Source organism: Rhynchophorus ferrugineus, unplaced genomic scaffold, assembly GCF_030347505.1.
Source record: "Rhynchophorus ferrugineus isolate W39M unplaced genomic scaffold, kcgeb_rfMv2 rfM3, whole genome shotgun sequence".
Taxonomy (NCBI): Eukaryota; Metazoa; Arthropoda; class Insecta; order Coleoptera; family Curculionidae; genus Rhynchophorus; species Rhynchophorus ferrugineus.
Genome location: NW_027472582.1, coordinates 67390211 through 67407266, shown reverse-complemented (window position 1 = coordinate 67407266; position 17056 = coordinate 67390211). Strand labels below are relative to the sequence as shown.

At 30.8% G+C, this 17056-nt stretch overlaps 2 protein-coding genes across 2 annotated transcripts in view; one reads left to right on the top strand and one right to left on the bottom strand.

Moving 5' to 3' along the window:
* Positions 1–17056, top strand: part of ds (dachsous cadherin-related 1) — a 555958-nt gene that overhangs the window by 339844 nt on the left and 199058 nt on the right. The gene's annotated exons all lie outside the window — the stretch shown is intronic.
* LOC143192751 (uncharacterized) lies at positions 444–1899 on the bottom strand. Its single transcript, XM_076398302.1, has 3 exons — positions 1699–1899; positions 790–894; positions 444–732 (listed from the first exon to the last, which is right to left on the bottom strand). Exons 1-3 carry the CDS (start codon positions 1792–1794, stop codon positions 616–618), a joined length of 318 nt encoding a protein of 105 aa, XP_076254417.1. The 5' UTR covers positions 1795–1899; the 3' UTR covers positions 444–615.

Below are 17056 nucleotides of genomic sequence, written 5' to 3'. Positions count from 1 at the left end.
CTATCAATCACAATCAAATATAGATGCAGTTTTGAATTCCATCTTATGGAGAAGTCTCTAAAATATCACAATGTTATGTAGATTTTAAAAAATATAATGAATAGATATAACTGATTGTAAGAAAATAAATTGGAAAAAAAGTAAAAAACATGACAAATTCAATGGCAAATAGGGGGACTAAGGGGTAACAACCCTCTGCTAAGGAGAAATCGCATGACAACAAGCTAAAAAAGCTATCCATAGAGACTAGTGGTTCGGCAAAAGGAAACCTTTTTACAAAACAAATTTCAAAAACATTTTTACAACGAAAATCATCCACAGTTATCTTGATACTATATTTTATTTTTAAACGCAAGGTTTTAAGTATATAACATTAACTTTGATTATTTATACCTGTATCATCATTATTGATTTACTATTATAACTCGAAAACTGAAATAATGTTGTTTTAATAGTGTTTTATTATCTCCAACTATCACTATCACCTTCATTACCACAATTAATTAAAAAATGGATAAACAATAATGACATTAATTATTTAATTCTACATAGCTTAGATATTTATATAATACAATAAGCACCCTATTTTAAGTGATTTTATTTGACTTTGTGTTATCACACCCTTGTCGGACGAATCGATGGATCGTTAATATCAATGCATCCCCATGCGGTGGGTATACACATTTTTCCCTCCTGATTCACCAACGTTTCTTCTTTGTTCTCGGAGTTGCTCTACGGAGAAATAGGTTTATTCACGTTAAAATATTAGAACATATATTCAGGTAGTACCAAACGTCTTGTTGGACGAATTGCTGGGTCGTTTACATCGATGCATCCCCAGGGGGTTGGAATGCAACTTAGCTGAACTTCCTCATGGTTGTTGCTCTCACTTGGCTTTATAAATGAAATATATTCACAAATCCAGTAAGAAACTATATATACGGGGGATAGATAAAATAATATGAATACTACGCAATGTAGGACATCGTATAAATAATGCTCAATTGACATGTCGTTAAGTCTTATAGGTTATATTACAGTTTATAGTACAACAGTTTATAATATAACAGTTTCAACGTTTAACGCGCGACAATATCCACGGTAATGACAGTATACACAAAACAAAATCTGAACCCTTGATAATTAGAAGAATGTGGTAAGGTTTGATCATCTTTTGCACTGTTCCCTACAAACGGCCAAGTGTATATATAGAACATTCCAACAGAGATCGAGGGCGGCTGTATCATGATTTGGTGCGACAATATCGTGATACTTCGCTGGCTTTCTTATACATATCACTGGCCGGTTTACTGAGAATGAATATCTCGACAACTCTCCGATTCCAATTTGATAATACGCCCATATACACAGTCAAGAAGCTTCAGTCTTGGCCTGAGCAGCGTCAGAATATCCCTAAATATTTTCCTCATTAGTACTATAGCAAGACCTCAATATAATTGAACCGTTATGAATCGTTCTAAAAAGCAGAATAAGGAGCAGAGTTCCACTTGTAACATCATTTAAGCGGATGTTTTGATACAAATATTCATTGATATTCGGTTGAAAGCTGTTCAAACACTATTTCTCAAATAATTGCAGCTATCTTAAAAGCAGGTGATGGTACTACGCCGTATATGTCAGGAGTTTATATTATTTTATCCATTGTTTGTATATATAGTCAAAAATAAATCAGCTTACCGTGTCTTTATCGCTGTCGGTTTTATCTGGGGCTGGTAGACTGGTACCAAGCAAGAACACCACACTCAATAAAAAGATATGGATGAAAACGTGCATATCCGTTGGAATTTGCGCTAAAACCTTTTAACGAACTACTATCGGATGAAATCGAAAACACCGGCTTAAATTACTTTTATACACCTGAGGAGATTTAGAGATTACATTACAAATAAACCGATCAATTATAACTCTCAATTTTTTCGTGCTTTTTAACACCCTATCCTTTCCTATATCCATTGATATCAGGCAGTGGACGTTTTGTTGATTTTCGCCATGTTCGATAGTAGTCATAGAAACGAGTAGTTCAAGGTAAAATGTTTCGTCGTTTGTTTTGTTTACGCTGTCGATGGTAATGCTCTTATCTTGTTTATAAAATTAGCTATATAATACTGGCCATAAACATGTCATAAAAGCGTTTGTATTCAAAGAAATGTTGTTGGTTTTGATGTTCTATTAATAGTATTTAATCCATACCTAATAACGTATGACTATTACGTTTACAAGCCGCATCACATTTTATCAATATTTGCTAATCAATCACGTATAATAAAAGGATTTTCTTACAATTTGCAACATATAGATTATCGATGTGCATATCGGGATTGAGCTAATTATTCAATTTTCTTGTTTTATTATCATATTTTAGTGTCTTCTAAATAACTCACTAATTATAACCTACTCAGTTTGGTTACTAGTTTTTCTCTACTATCAAGCTAGCCCCACTCAAGTATATGTTGTAATGGTTGTCAATATTTTGACCGTAAAAGTACTTTTTTACATATTTTGAAATATCCTTTTACCAACTATAGATTTATCTCGACCGGGCCTAAAGTTTAACGTGGGCTCCGAACCACGGTCCTCAGCAATAAGTCTATCGACTGGCGAGTGACCAACTTTAGAAATCATCCCAGAAGACATCCGCTCTTACCCAGCCTGGTTACTGGCGTGACTGGGATCATTTTCCTCATCGGATTTTACACTCTTGCCTAAAACAATCACAAATTTTAAACAATCACAAACATAAATTAAGACCATGCCCCGGCAGGATTAGAACCCGCGGCTATCGCAACAGTAGGAGAACCGTCCCATCGCCTTTACCACTGCGCCACCAAGCCGGCTAAAAATACTTTTGGAGCGTTTCGTCATTAGGCTCAAACCATCATTGCTTCATTGCTTTTTAATTTCAATCTACTTTTAATGAGTCATCTTCTGTATTATCCTGAATTGGCACCTAGTAACTTGTTTTTAATCCACTATATTAAAGATAAAACATAACGAAAATGGTAAACATATGGCTTAGATATTTTTCCGAACTATTAATTCAATGTAATCGATAACGATACACAAAAAAAAAACAAATAATTCGTTCAAAGTTTATTATATTTTTGTAACCAGAAGGCGATAGATTATTATCTCATCGACGAATAGTTTTTTATAATGATAAAAATTCGTATTTTAATTTTAATTAAATTGAGTCGATTTGGATCCATTTTATATTTCACTTCCTAAAATAGATGGTCCTAAATAAATATAGCATACAACTATCAGTTACCACATTAAGTTCAGTTTAGATGATATTAAGCTTCTCGAAAAAAAAAATTGTAATTCTAAACTAATAATTTTAAATTTTTATAAGATGATAGGCCACAAAGGAATCCAAACAAATAAACAGACTGGTTTACAATAAATATATATAAAGTTCAGTTAATTAATGAGTACCTTACATCCTTGTATTTCTTGTGTTCCAGTTCTAGTTGTCTAAAGTCTCCAGTATGTTCATATGCTTGTATTGCGTTCAGTATTTTTTCTTATCGGTGCTGTCACAGATTCCTTTGTGCTTCCTTCTGGCAGATTACGAAACTTTTTTTTTTAATTTGTATTGATAAAAAACAGTATCTTTTCTAGGTCCCATAGCTCAATAGTTTTCAGTTCTCAGCCATCTTGAACTTTCTTTTTTGTTAAAATTAGTTATTTATTTTACTATTTTGAGGAAGCCAAATTTGGACGTCGCCTTTGGAGTAGTTCGGACTGCAGTTTAGAAGAGTTTCAATAAAAAAACCTTCTAAGATTTAATGCAGACTATAAAAATCATATAATATCGCCAATTATCTCGTCTAAGACCTCTTCAACTCTTTACTTCTTAATATGGTATCTAGTATGGTAATGAATTATAAAAAAATACGACTAATAAAACCTAACGTCTTGCCAAGAGTCCCAGTGTTCAATTTTGAAATATCCAGGTCTCGTATAGATACACAAATTGATATAATACATATTCTTTAATTTTATTTTATGCTTTTAACAGCTGTATTCTTTCAAACGCAATGTCTGGAAGTTTCATTAAGCCTCTTAGTTGGTTATCTTTACACTATTCCTTCACAGATCCATCAACACTAACAGTTTCCTCTGAACTAATTGTACTAATTTATGTTTATATTGACAAAACTACTCACTGTTCTTATACATTTCATACATTTCATATCTGATATATCTAACATCAAGACGATCTTGATTCATCACCCTCTTCGTACGAGGAAGATTTTTTTTCGGCCAAATTAAGATTATATTGCCCCTCATTTTTCAGATATTTTAGTCACAGTGAAGCTACAATAGGCTAAAAAATATTTAAACCAATAAAATCCTCAACAACTTATAATATAATAAGTATATTACAGAATTCAATTTAACAATAAATATCGTTTCCGATATTTAAATTATGAAATAATATGCGTATAACAATTTCGATATTAAAAAAATTATATCGATATATCGTCGAACACAAAATGTTGATAACAAATCAAGCAAAATCCGCTTGAAGACCGTGGAGAGAAATCCGAAAACAAAAATTGGATACATTACAACTATCGATAGTTCTTTAAAAAAACATGGAAAAATATCGCCCAAATATAAATCATTATAATAGCATTCGACATTTTCAATTAGCATGAATATGAATAAACAGCCGTATGAAATGTATCAAAACATGCAAAGCGCGAAAATAAAAACATTATATATAAATTAGCATCACTAATCTTTTGAGGAATTTTGCAGACGTTTGACAACCGGACGACTTTTGCTTTTGATTCGGTTATATGTTTGAACTTATCAGATAGCATTGTATCTTTTTTTTAACTAGAATAAAGTGAGAAGAAAAATATTGTCTGATTTTGAAACCAATTTACAAATTGCAATAAGCAATAGATTATAAACATCGTTGTAACGTAAGTTCACTTATTTTGAATTGACTATATGATCAATATGATATTAGATATGAATCTGGCTCCTGGAATTCAAGGATAATGTTAAAAATCTTTTCCTCCTGCCTTGGGTGAAATCGCCATATTTCTCTACTCAGAAACATCCAAATCTGATTTATCTAGCTGAAGATTAGACATTTTAATGACGAACGAACAATGCGGCCGCCAATTAAAAAGTAAATAACAGAAAAAGGACGGCTGTATTGTTGGAGATGAAAGACCATATAAATCGTTGGTACAGTGGTAATGTCACTGGTAAATTACTTCGACTTATTGCTGTAGAGTCGTTATTTTTGCTAATAATTTAACTAGATAATTGCTTCATTATGTTTGCACGAATGTTCAGTTAGTTCACGAGTTAATTGTGAGTACACTGGCACATCTAGAGGTGCCGACAAAGTTTGTTGTATTAATCTCTTGGAAATAATTGATACGTGCAATTAGGTGTAGCAATTAAGGTCATTGCCAGTTTAGTTGTGCAATAATTGTTCTTGTGAAATCATACGAGTCGTCGGAGATACGATGTGATCAATTAACGATCACAAAAACTATATTGTATTATTGCGTAATATCGGTGGTTTTTAATGCATGTAGATCTGTATCGCTTTCTGCATTGTTTCGCTTTAATTGGCAGTCTGCAGATATTCTGTTGATATCAGTAATCCAGATATTATATCTGATATCAAATTTCTTTGATTATTTTTATAAAGATTAGCGATAATTTGCTTTAGTATATGAATATTATACAAATCATTGTAGGGTTTGTTATGTTTTACAGTTATTAGGAACATAAAGAATTTTAAGAATAAATATTAACACTCTGTTATTTGTAGCCATTTGTTCTATACGATTTAATGTGGTTACCTAGTTATTGCAGAATATAGTACAAAATTAGCGTTGGGAACTATCGACTGTTTAATAATTGACTATATTTTACTATCGACTGTTTTAATCGCTATTTTCGACTGTTTTGACTACATTTTCCTGTCAACTGTTTCGACTCACATACTTTCAGTTACTCTTCTCACACATACCAGTTTCATTCGACTGATATTTGATGTTCTGGCTTTGTTGTCCTGGCCGCGATCTTAAAAATAATGTGTCGAACTTATGCTTACAGTGTATATAATGTAGCAACATTCTGGATCATTGTTTTTCAAGGTCATTTATTGATGTAATAAGATAAAAAACAATATTTTGACTGATAAACAGAAAAATAATTTTGATTGCATTTATGCTGCATGCCTTTTGGATATTAAAACTACTTTTATTCAAGCTTCAACAAATAACAATCTCAAAATGTTCCTTATTAACGATAAATAAAATTATTATCGTATTTAAAAAGGGTACGATAGTTAAATTGTTGATAAATATTTTTTTACATATTTTAAAGTCTCCTTTTACCAACTATGGGTTTATCTGGACTGGACCTAGACTTTAACATAGGTTTCGAACCACGGTCCTCGGTATTAAGTCTTCCAACTGACCAGTGACCAACTTAGAGACCATCCTAGAAGACATCCGGTCTTACCCAGCCTAGTTACTGGCGTGACTGGGATCATTTTCCTTGTCGGATTTTACACTCTTTCCTAGGACAATTACAAATATTAAACAGTCACAAACATAAATTTACGACAGGAGGACCGTCCTGTTGCCTTTACCACTGCACCATTAAACCAGCTGTTGATAAAGATTGATTGAGGAAATATGATACAAATATTTAGAGGGCATTACTCCATTCCTCTTACTATCAAGTCAAATATATAAAATATAAAAATAATTTAACATCATTCAAATAAAAACGTTATTTTGAATAATAAATTACAGAAATTTTATTTTCCTTTTCACTCCCAAAGAAAGTTTGAAAAGGAATATGTACATCTCAGTCTCATTTATGTTACGGTTGAAATAAAATATTGAAATGAATTAGAAATAAACCAGTTACTTCTATCATGTCATCGTTACTTTCCTAATATTAAAACACGATTAAATATATTCGGGACCATTATTCCGTTCCTTTTTTCACACTGACACTTGCCAAATTAAAAATAATTTAAAATTAGCTGATCTGTACAGCACAGAGTATCACACAATCATCTCAGTCCTTTCTTCTCTCAAAATGAGTATAGAAAGAAATACGTAACATCCGTTATAACTGAATAGTAAAACAGTGGAAATGTGCGTTTGATTGAAACAGTAGTTACTATTTTCAGTCGCTATTATCGACTAGTTCAACTGTTTTGGAACTGTCGACTGTTTCTACTATTTTCAGTCGATACTTCCCAACGCTAATTATTACTAAAAATTATGAATTAAAAATTTTTTTAGATACTGAGGTTTAATATGATTCCTTTCTTATTTCGCAATATTATGAAAATACTTAAACTATATTTCAAATATTATATAAAATTAAGCAATTGGGTACCGTGTGCTATGTAATAAATCAAGTAATATTTTTTTAATGAAATATTGCAGCAAATACTGGCAACATATTTACTGTTTTACGTTGAATTACATTACGGTTTGTTTATATTATTCGTGACTGATAAATATTTATATGTGGAAAATTTGACCTAAAATCTTACACTATATATTTTCCTGCTGTTTCGTACGTAATTATGCGTTCATATTTGCTTTAACATCTGAAACTAATATTCTTAATAAATATAGTTTATTTCAACTCTTTCTCAGTTTATTTCAGTATCATAGAACGAAATATTAAAATATTTATTTTACAATTTAGCGAATAAAATTGACTCGATTTCCTCAAAACCATTTGTTGAAAGGCTTCGGGGAAGTCATATATTGATGGCATTTCCTGCACTAAAGTGTATTGTTGGGTTTTCAGCAGAAGTAGTTTAAAATTTTAGCAAATCATTAAATTCACCACAACTACCATTTGTGCCCTGATATTATAAAATCATTTTCTATGTCATCATAAGTCATCATTTCCCAAAATCATTTACCTGCTCTCTACCTGGATTCACAGAATTTGACTCACTAACGCTCAAGTTTGTGCGAACTTAATATATTATGAAGTAAGAATGTGATTATTTAACATACTTATATAACTAAACCTTTTTCTTGACGAAATATTTGTGATAATATAAAATATCATAGGATACAAACATTAATTTATTAATAAATTTTCATTTTTATAAATTAAATATATTAATTTACAGGGTATTCTAAGCCAAGGCTATATGATGGTTGTTTATTAAAATAATGAAACAAAGAGGGCCTTATACCAAATAAAGGTTTATAATTGTATGTATGTATGTATATATGTATGTATGTTAAATCGAAATATAAACAAAATCTATGGTACGTAATTAATATAATCAATGTGATTTCTGGCACTGCTTCTGTTGTAATTCTTTTAGGTTTTTGACTAGTGATTTTGTGATCCTTAATGATTACAGATATCAAAACTAAGATTTCTGGCTTGCCTGTATCTTGTTCTAATAACAATATTATAGTTTAAAACCACAAAGAAACATCAATATAAATAAAAATATTTCTATTTCTATTAATTAATAATTAATCAATTTGTTAGCCTTTTTAGAAATAGTTTTATCCAAATATTAGAGCTTCAATCCAGATGCTTAATACAATTTTAAAAACATATAAAAATGTATAAATTAATTTCTAAAGTAACCTAAAACTAGGTACTGATATAGGAAGACCCAATGACTCTTAGTCTGTAATAAAATAAAAATTAGTAACATTTTTAGTGTTTTTACCATTCAGTGACATTCACAACTATGCAAAATCCCAAAGTTTGGTTCTCTTGAGTCTGCGTCTTAACAGGTCAATTGAAAAGTCCCCGACCTGACCCATAGATGGCGCTACTAAAACTAAATCCATATATTTTTTAGTTAGCCCTATCTCTCAAAAGATGTTCAAAAGAATGATCACTGGAAAGAAATTTTCGTCGAATGAAGAGGAGATCGACGAAACTGAGGCCTATTTTGAAGCAAAGGACAAATTGTGCTACAAAAATGGTATCGAAAAGTTGGAGAGTCGCTATAATCAGTGTATCACCTTGGAATTATGTTGAATAAAAAAACTAATTTTGCTAAAAAATGTGTTTTTCATTGAGCTGTTAGGCCAGTGTTGTTCAAGAGCTGCAGCACTTCGGCGTTAATACGGGAGTGATTGTGTATTTCTCAGGTCTTGTTGCAAATCTCTTAATTTCGTCTATGAGAGTTGGAATTCGCGTAAGGTATCGGTGTAAGTAGCTGCTCATATACTATATACTCACAATACTTTTTAGGACTTGATATTACGTCCCGCAGAACATCCCCATAACCGAATTATATATCGAACCCGTGTAATCTATCAATTTGGAATAATTATAATGCTACATATATCAACGTAAGCTTTTACAGTATAATAAATAAGGTTTTGTAAGGTCTGATATCTTTTTTGGAGTGATTGTTTGACATCGACACTGATCAAAAGGCCTTCTCTTGCTTACAACCAGTCCCTTTTTCTCTTTCACAGTTTGAGTGCTCCGAAATGATTTCCTTTCAAATAATAATGGATTTTTCTTTTTAAACTGATGTATCAGAATTGATAAAATAAACATGTTTATTTCTCTAGATTTCAAAATTCTTTGATATATTAATAAATCAAAGCACAGACTTGTTAAGCTAACTACTTTGAGATATAAGTTTATAACTACACCTCGTAGAAATAGTTTATATGCTATCACGTTTATATAACATGCAACGTTATATACGGCTTGCAGTTACGAGGATATTTTAATTCCCAGTTTAACTGATCTAGGATAAATCCGCGGCAATTAAATGAGTCTCTCCATTGATCTAGATACGGAACTACCAATTCCGTTGCATATGTAAATCCGTAAAAAAAACCCAAAAGCGATCAGTCGATTCCGTCAATAAACGGCTGTAATTGATTCCGACTGCGATGTAAAACACGAACGTATTAGATAATTACACATTGTAAGCGGTTTTGATTAATGATTCCATGGGCATTTCGAATAATTCTTTTTTCCACCGGTGCTCGATGGTTCCGTTGTGAAATTCGATGGCTTTACGAAACCTAAATGGCAACAGTTAAATAACGTGTAGAACAAGCAAAATACCTCGAGATAAATCAGCGTAATGTTATGTCTTTAGATGTTTGTCTTGAAGATACATCTGAGTGGTTTCAACGAGATTTTTTTTTTAAATTTTAACCAGATGATGTCGCGTAAATAATAAAAGTAAAAGGGAACAGATGCACTAGAATGTTACTCGTATTTTTCATCTATTAGATCAAATCTTCGACATTTTTTGAATTTAACAAAATTTGATATTCAGGTTACATATTGCGTTTATATAAATATTATTAAAATTTTAATTGCTACTAGTATTTCTGGATTCTGTTATGTAATGCCTATTTCTGTAATTTCTATTTCTCTGATTACACTGTGTGGAAAGAAACAGCTTGTTTTTGTCATGTTGTACCTGCTTTGTAACACAAAAACTTTTTTTACAAAAACTTGTTACAAAAATAAAAAAAATACATCATACTTATATACTTATATTATTAATTTTATGAAAAAATAGTAAGGCATATTTACAAAGAGAAAATGAATCAAAATAGCTCAGGTCTAAAGGGTCAGTAGAAAAAATTAGACATATATTCTGCAAAAAATTATAAAATATTAACATTTCCTTGTGTGGAGAGTAGAATCCTCTTTCGTTACAAACTAGCAGTAATCTGCTAAGATTTTAGTATTCCATCTTCTTTGATAACGCGCTTCTATCTGTTTTATATCCTAGTGAAAGCATTCACCTTGTTCGTCATTTACCATTTAAAAGTTAGGGGGGAAAATCGAAATGGGTATGCAAGAAATGTATTTTTAAAGACCCATCGTTTTAAATTTTTCTAGCAAGTCCTTCACTAAAAACTCGGCATTTTCGTGTGGGGTGGAAGAATCACATTTTCTTGTGGAATGAGTGGTTCACATTTGACGTTTGATATACCTCACACAAAGTCAGTTCTTTTTGGCCATCAATACAATATATTTAATCAAATTGGTAGACATATTCTGTAACCGTTTCATAGCCAACTTCAATACTCTATCGAAAATCGTTCTTTGTTTAGCCTGCAAGGCAATGAAACTGTGATACCGAAACAGTTCGAAATGCCATTTTCAAGTATCGATTAGTAATAAATGTAATAATAAATGTATGATACCCTAACGGTAAACTTCGGCGACGAACTTATTAAGGTTGTAGTCGGGAAGTGTGATTGTTATTAACAGGAAGACAAGACCGGTAGCTGGAAAAATGTTGATTCAAAAGCTCGATATCCATGACCAGAACATTGGTTGAAAATATTGAAAAAACTTTAGAGTAAATCCTGAATAGATTCTTCTACTGCCACTACGTATAAAGTTGAGCTTAACAAAATCATTTTTAGAACTTTACCTGAAAATGGCTATTGTTTTAAATATATATGTAGAAAATTTCAGTTTTTGAACATAAACCAATAAGCTATAAAATAAGTTTATATCGTAATTAATATGATAAGCAAGATCAAAAGGTTTGGTTGTCCGATCAGCCTAAAAATCCACTTTTTCTAGAGTTATTATTGCGTCTTTATATTTGAAGACAGATATTACTTATATTATTACAGATATTATTTATGGTTGATACGTCGATGGGCAATATTTCCTTTTTTGATGGTTCAAAGTAGTTCGGATGCAATCGACATAATTAGATGTAAAGTTTTACATATTACTTATACTACTACTTATACTACTTCAGTATTTGTACTAAACTCATCAAAGTTGTGGTCGGTAACTGTGATCATAATTAAAAGGAAGACAAGACCGCTAGCTGGAAAAATGTTGATTTAGAGCTCGAAATCCGTGACCAGAAGATTGACTGGAAAATATTGCAAAAAACTTCTACTATTACTACATAAAAAGTTGAGCTTAATAAAATAACTAATTAGAGCTTTACCTAGAGATGACGATTGTTTTAAAATTTCCTCGTTTATTAGAAACTAAACTGAAAGATTGATGAATAAAGATATTTTGATTGGGCTTAATATTAGAACAGGAAACATGGGTATCATTTAAAGAACTTATAGCTAAGTTTTTGGGCTATGTGAGATTCGTTAACTAATATAATAGGCAAGTTAAACATATTTTGTGGTCTAATGAGCATTGATATCCACTTTTTGTTCAGTTATTTTAACTTTTTTTTTCTTAAAAGCTAGATAATGTACCCGAAGAGCATGTTTTCCTTATGATACAAAAGGGATGGAGAAACATTGCCAGCAAGACTTTTATTTCTTTCTTTTTTCTTTAAACGAAGTAATACTTTAATAGAATTCTAAAATGAATGATACCCTAACGGAAAACTTTAGTGACGAACTTATTAAGGTTGTAGTCGGTAACTGTGATTATAATTAATAGGAAGACAAGACCGGCAGCTGGAAAAATGTTGATTTAGAGCTCGAGATCCGTGACCAGAAGATTGACTGGAAAATATTGCAAAAATTTTTAATTATTACTACATAAAAAGTTGAGCTTAATAAAATAACTAATTAGAGCTTTACCTAGAGATGACGATTGTTTTAAAATTTCCTCGTTTATTAGAAACTAAACTGAAAGATTGATGGATAAAGATATTTTGATTGGGCTTAATATTAGAACAGGAAACATGGGTATCATTTAAAGAACTTATAGCTAAGTTTTTGGGCTATGTGAGATTCCTTAACTAATATAATAGGCAAGTTAAACATATTTTGTGGTCTAATGAGCATTGATATCCACTTTTTGTTCAGTTATTTTAACTTTTTTTTTCTTAAAAGCTAGATAATGTACCCGAAGAGCATGTTTTCCTTATGATACAAAAGGGATGGAGAAACATTGCCAGCAAGACTTTTATTTCTTTCTTTTTTCTTTAAACGAAGTAATACTTTAATAGAATTCTAAAATGAATGATGCCCTAACGAAAAACTTTAGTGACGAACTTATTAAGGTTGTAGTCGGTAACTGTGATTATAATTAATAGGAAGACAAGACCGGCAGCTGGAAAAATGTTGATTTAGAGCTCGAGATCCGTGACCAGAAGATTGACTGGAAAATATTGCAAAAATTTTTAATTATTACTACATAAAAAGTTGAGCTTAATAAAATAACTAATTAGAGCTTTACCTAGAGATGACGATTGTTTTAAAATTTCCTCGTTTATTAGAAACTAAACTGAAAGATTGATGAATAAAGATATTTTGATTGGGCTTAATATTAGAACAGGAAACATGGGTATCATTTAAAGAACTTATAGCTAAGTTTTTGGGCTATGTGAGATTCCTTAACTAATATAATAGGCAAGTTAAACATATTTTGTGGTCTAATGAGCATTGATATCCACTTTTTGTTCAGTTATTTTAACTTTTTTTTTCTTAAAAGCTAGATAATGTACCCGAAGAGCATGTTTTCCTTATGATACAAAAGGGATGGAGAAACATTGCCAGCAAGACTTTTATTTCTTTCTTTTTTCTTTAAACGAAGTAATACTTTAATAGAATTCTAAAATGAATGATACCCTAACGGAAAACTTTAGTGACGAACTTATTAAGGTTGTAGTCGGTAACTGTGATTATAATTAATAGGAAGACAAGACCGGTAGCTGGAAAAATGTTTATTTAGAGCTCGAGATCCGTGACCAGAAGATTGACTGGAAAATATTGCAAAAATTTTTAATTATTACTACATAAAAAGTTGAGCTTAATAAAATAACTAATTAGAGCTTTACCTAGAGATGAGGATTGTTTTAAAATTTCCTCGTTTATTAGAAACTAAACTGAAAGATTGATGGATAAAGATATTTCGATTGGGCTTAATATTAGAACAGGAAACATGGGTATCATTTAAAGAACTTATAGCTAAGTTTTTGGGCTATGTGAGATTCCTTAACTAATATAATAGGCAAGTTAAACATATTTTGTGGTCTAATGAGCATTGATATCCACTTTTTGTTCAGTTATTTTAACTTTTTTTTTCTTAAAAGCTAGATAATGTACCCGAAGAGCATGTTTTCCTTATGATACAAAAGGGATGGAGAAACATTGCCAGCAAGACTTTTATTTCTTTCTTTTTTCTTTAAACGAAGTAATACTTTAATAGAATTCTAAAATGAATGATACCCTAACGGAAAACTTTAGTGACGAACTTATTAAGGTTGTAGTCGGTAACTGTGATTATAATTAATAGGAAGACAAGACCGGTAGCTGGAAAGATGTTTATTTAGAGCTCGAGATCCGTGACCAGAAGATTGACTGGAAAATATTGCAAAAATTTTTAATTATTACTACATAAAAAGTTGAGCTTAATAAAATAACTAATTAGAGCTTTACCTAGAGATGAGGATTGTTTTAAAATTTCCTCGTTTATTAGAAACTAAACTGAAAGATTGATGGATAAAGATATTTCGATTGGGCTTAATATTAGAACAGGAAACATGGGTATCATTTAAAGAACTTATAGCTAAGTTTTTGGGCTATGTGAGATTCCTTAACTAATATAATAGGCAAGTTAAACATATTTTGTGGTCTAATGAGCATTGATATCCACTTTTTGTTCAGTTATTTTAACTTTTTTTTTCTTAAAAGCTAGATAATGTACCCGAAGAGCATGTTTTCCTTATGATACAAAAGGGATGGAGAAACATTGCCAGCAAGACTTTTATTTCTTTCTTTTTTCTTTAAACGAAGTAATACTTTAATAGAATTCTAAAATGAATGATACCCTAACGGAAAACTTTAGTGACGAACTTATTAAGGTTGTAGTCGGTAACTGTGATTATAATTAATAGGAAGACAAGACCGGCAGCTGGAAAAATGTTGATTTAGAGCTCGAGATCCGTGACCAGAAGATTGACTGGAAAATATTGCAAAAATTTTTAATTATTACTACATAAAAAGATAAGCTTAATAAAATAACTAACTAGAGCTTTACCTAGAGATGAGGATTGTTTTAAAATTTCCTCGTTTATTAGAAACTAAACTGAAAGATTGATGGATAAAGATATTTTGATTGGGCTTAATATTAGAACAGGAAACATGGGTATCATTTAAAGAACTTATAGCTAAGTTTTTGGGCTATGTGAGATTCCTTAACTAATATAATAGGCAAGTTAAACATATTTTGTGGTCTAATGAGCATTGATATCCACTTTTTGTTCAGTTATTTTAACTTTTTTTTTCTTAAAAGCTAGATAATGTACCCGAAGAGCATGTTTTCCTTATGATACAAAAGGGATGGAGAAACATTGCCAGCAAGACTTTTATTTCTTTCTTTTTTCTTTAAACGAAGTAATACTTTAATAGAATTCTAAAATGAATGATACCCTAACGGAAAACTTTAGTGACGAACTTATTAAGGTTGTAGTCGGTAACTGTGATTATAATTAATAGGAAGACAAGACCGGCAGCTGGAAAAATGTTGATTTAGAGCTCGAGATCCGTGACCAGAAGATTGACTGGAAAATATTGCAAAAATTTTTAATTATTACTACATAAAAAGATAAGCTTAATAAAATAACTAACTAGAGCTTTACCTAGAGATGAGGATTGTTTTAAAATTTCCTCGTTTATTAGAAACTAAACTGAAAGATTGATGAATAAAGATATTTTGATTGGGCTTAATATTAGAACAGGAAACATGGGTATCATTTAAAGAACTTATAGCTAAGTTTTTGGGCTATGTGAGATTCGTTAACTAATATAATAGGCAAGTTAAACATATTTTGTGGTCTAATGAGCATTGATATCCACTTTTTGTTCAGTTATTTTAACTTTTTTTTTCTTAAAAGCTAGATAATGTACCCGAAGAGCATGTTTTCCTTATGATACAAAAGGGATGGAGAAACATTGCCAGCAAGACTTTTATTTCTTTCTTTTTTCTTTAAACGAAGTAATACTTTAATAGAATTCTAAAATGAATGATACCCTAACGGAAAACTTTAGTGACGAACTTATTAAGGTTGTAGTCGGTAACTGTGATTATAATTAATAGGAAGACAAGACCGGCAGCTGGAAAAATGTTGATTTAGAGCTCGAGATCCGTGACCAGAAGATTGACTGGAAAATATTGCAAAAATTTTTAATTATTACTACATAAAAAGATAAGCTTAATAAAATAACTAACTAGAGCTTTACCTAGAGATGAGGATTGTTTTAAAATTTCCTCGTTTATTAGAAACTAAACTGAAAGATTGATGAATAAAGATATTTTGATTGGGCTTAATATTAGAACAGGAAACATGGGTATCATTTAAAGAACTTATAGCTAAGTTTTTGGGCTATGTGAGATTCGTTAACTAATATAATAGGCAAGTTAAACATATTTTGTGGTCTAATGAGCATTGATATCCACTTTTTGTTCAGTTATTTTAACTTTTTTTTTCTTAAAAGCTAGATAATGTACCCGAAGAGCATGTTTTCCTTATGATACAAAAGGGATGGAGAAACATTGCCAGCAAGACTTTTATTTCTTTCTTTTTTCTTTAAACGAAGTAATACTTTAATAGAATTCTAAAATGAATGATACCCTAACGGAAAACTTTAGTGACGAACTTATTAAGGTTGTAGTCGGTAACTGTGATTATAATTAATAGGAAGACAAGACCGGCAGCTGGAAAAATGTTGATTTAGAGCTCGAGATCCGTGACCAGAAGATTGACTGGAAAATATTGCAAAAATTTTTAATTATTACTACATAAAAAGATAAGCTTAATAAAATAACTAACTAGAGCTTTACCTAGAGATGAGGATTGTTTTAAAATTTCCTCGTTTATTAGAAACTAAACTGAAAGATTGATGGATAAAGATATTTTGATTGGGCTTAATATTAGAACAGGAAACATGGGTATCATTTAAAGAACTTATAGCTAAGTTTTTGGGCTATGTGAGATTCCTTAACTAATATAATAGGCAAGTTAAACATATTTTGTGGTCTAATGAGCATTGATATCCACTTTTTGTTCAGTTATTTTAACTTTTTTTTTCTTAAAAGCTAGATAATGTACCCG

Coding starts and splice junctions, on each gene's coding strand:
- LOC143192751 (XM_076398302.1), bottom strand. CDS start 1,794: ATGCACGTTTTCATCCATATCTTTTTATTGAGTGTGGTGTTCTTGCTT. Junction 895..1,698: donor CCGACAGCGATAAAGACACG/GTAAGCTGATTT, acceptor TCATTTATAAAG/CCAAGTGAGAGCAACAACCA. Junction 733..789: donor TTCGTCCAACAAGACGTTTG/GTACTACCTGAA, acceptor ATTTCTCCGTAG/AGCAACTCCGAGAACAAAGA.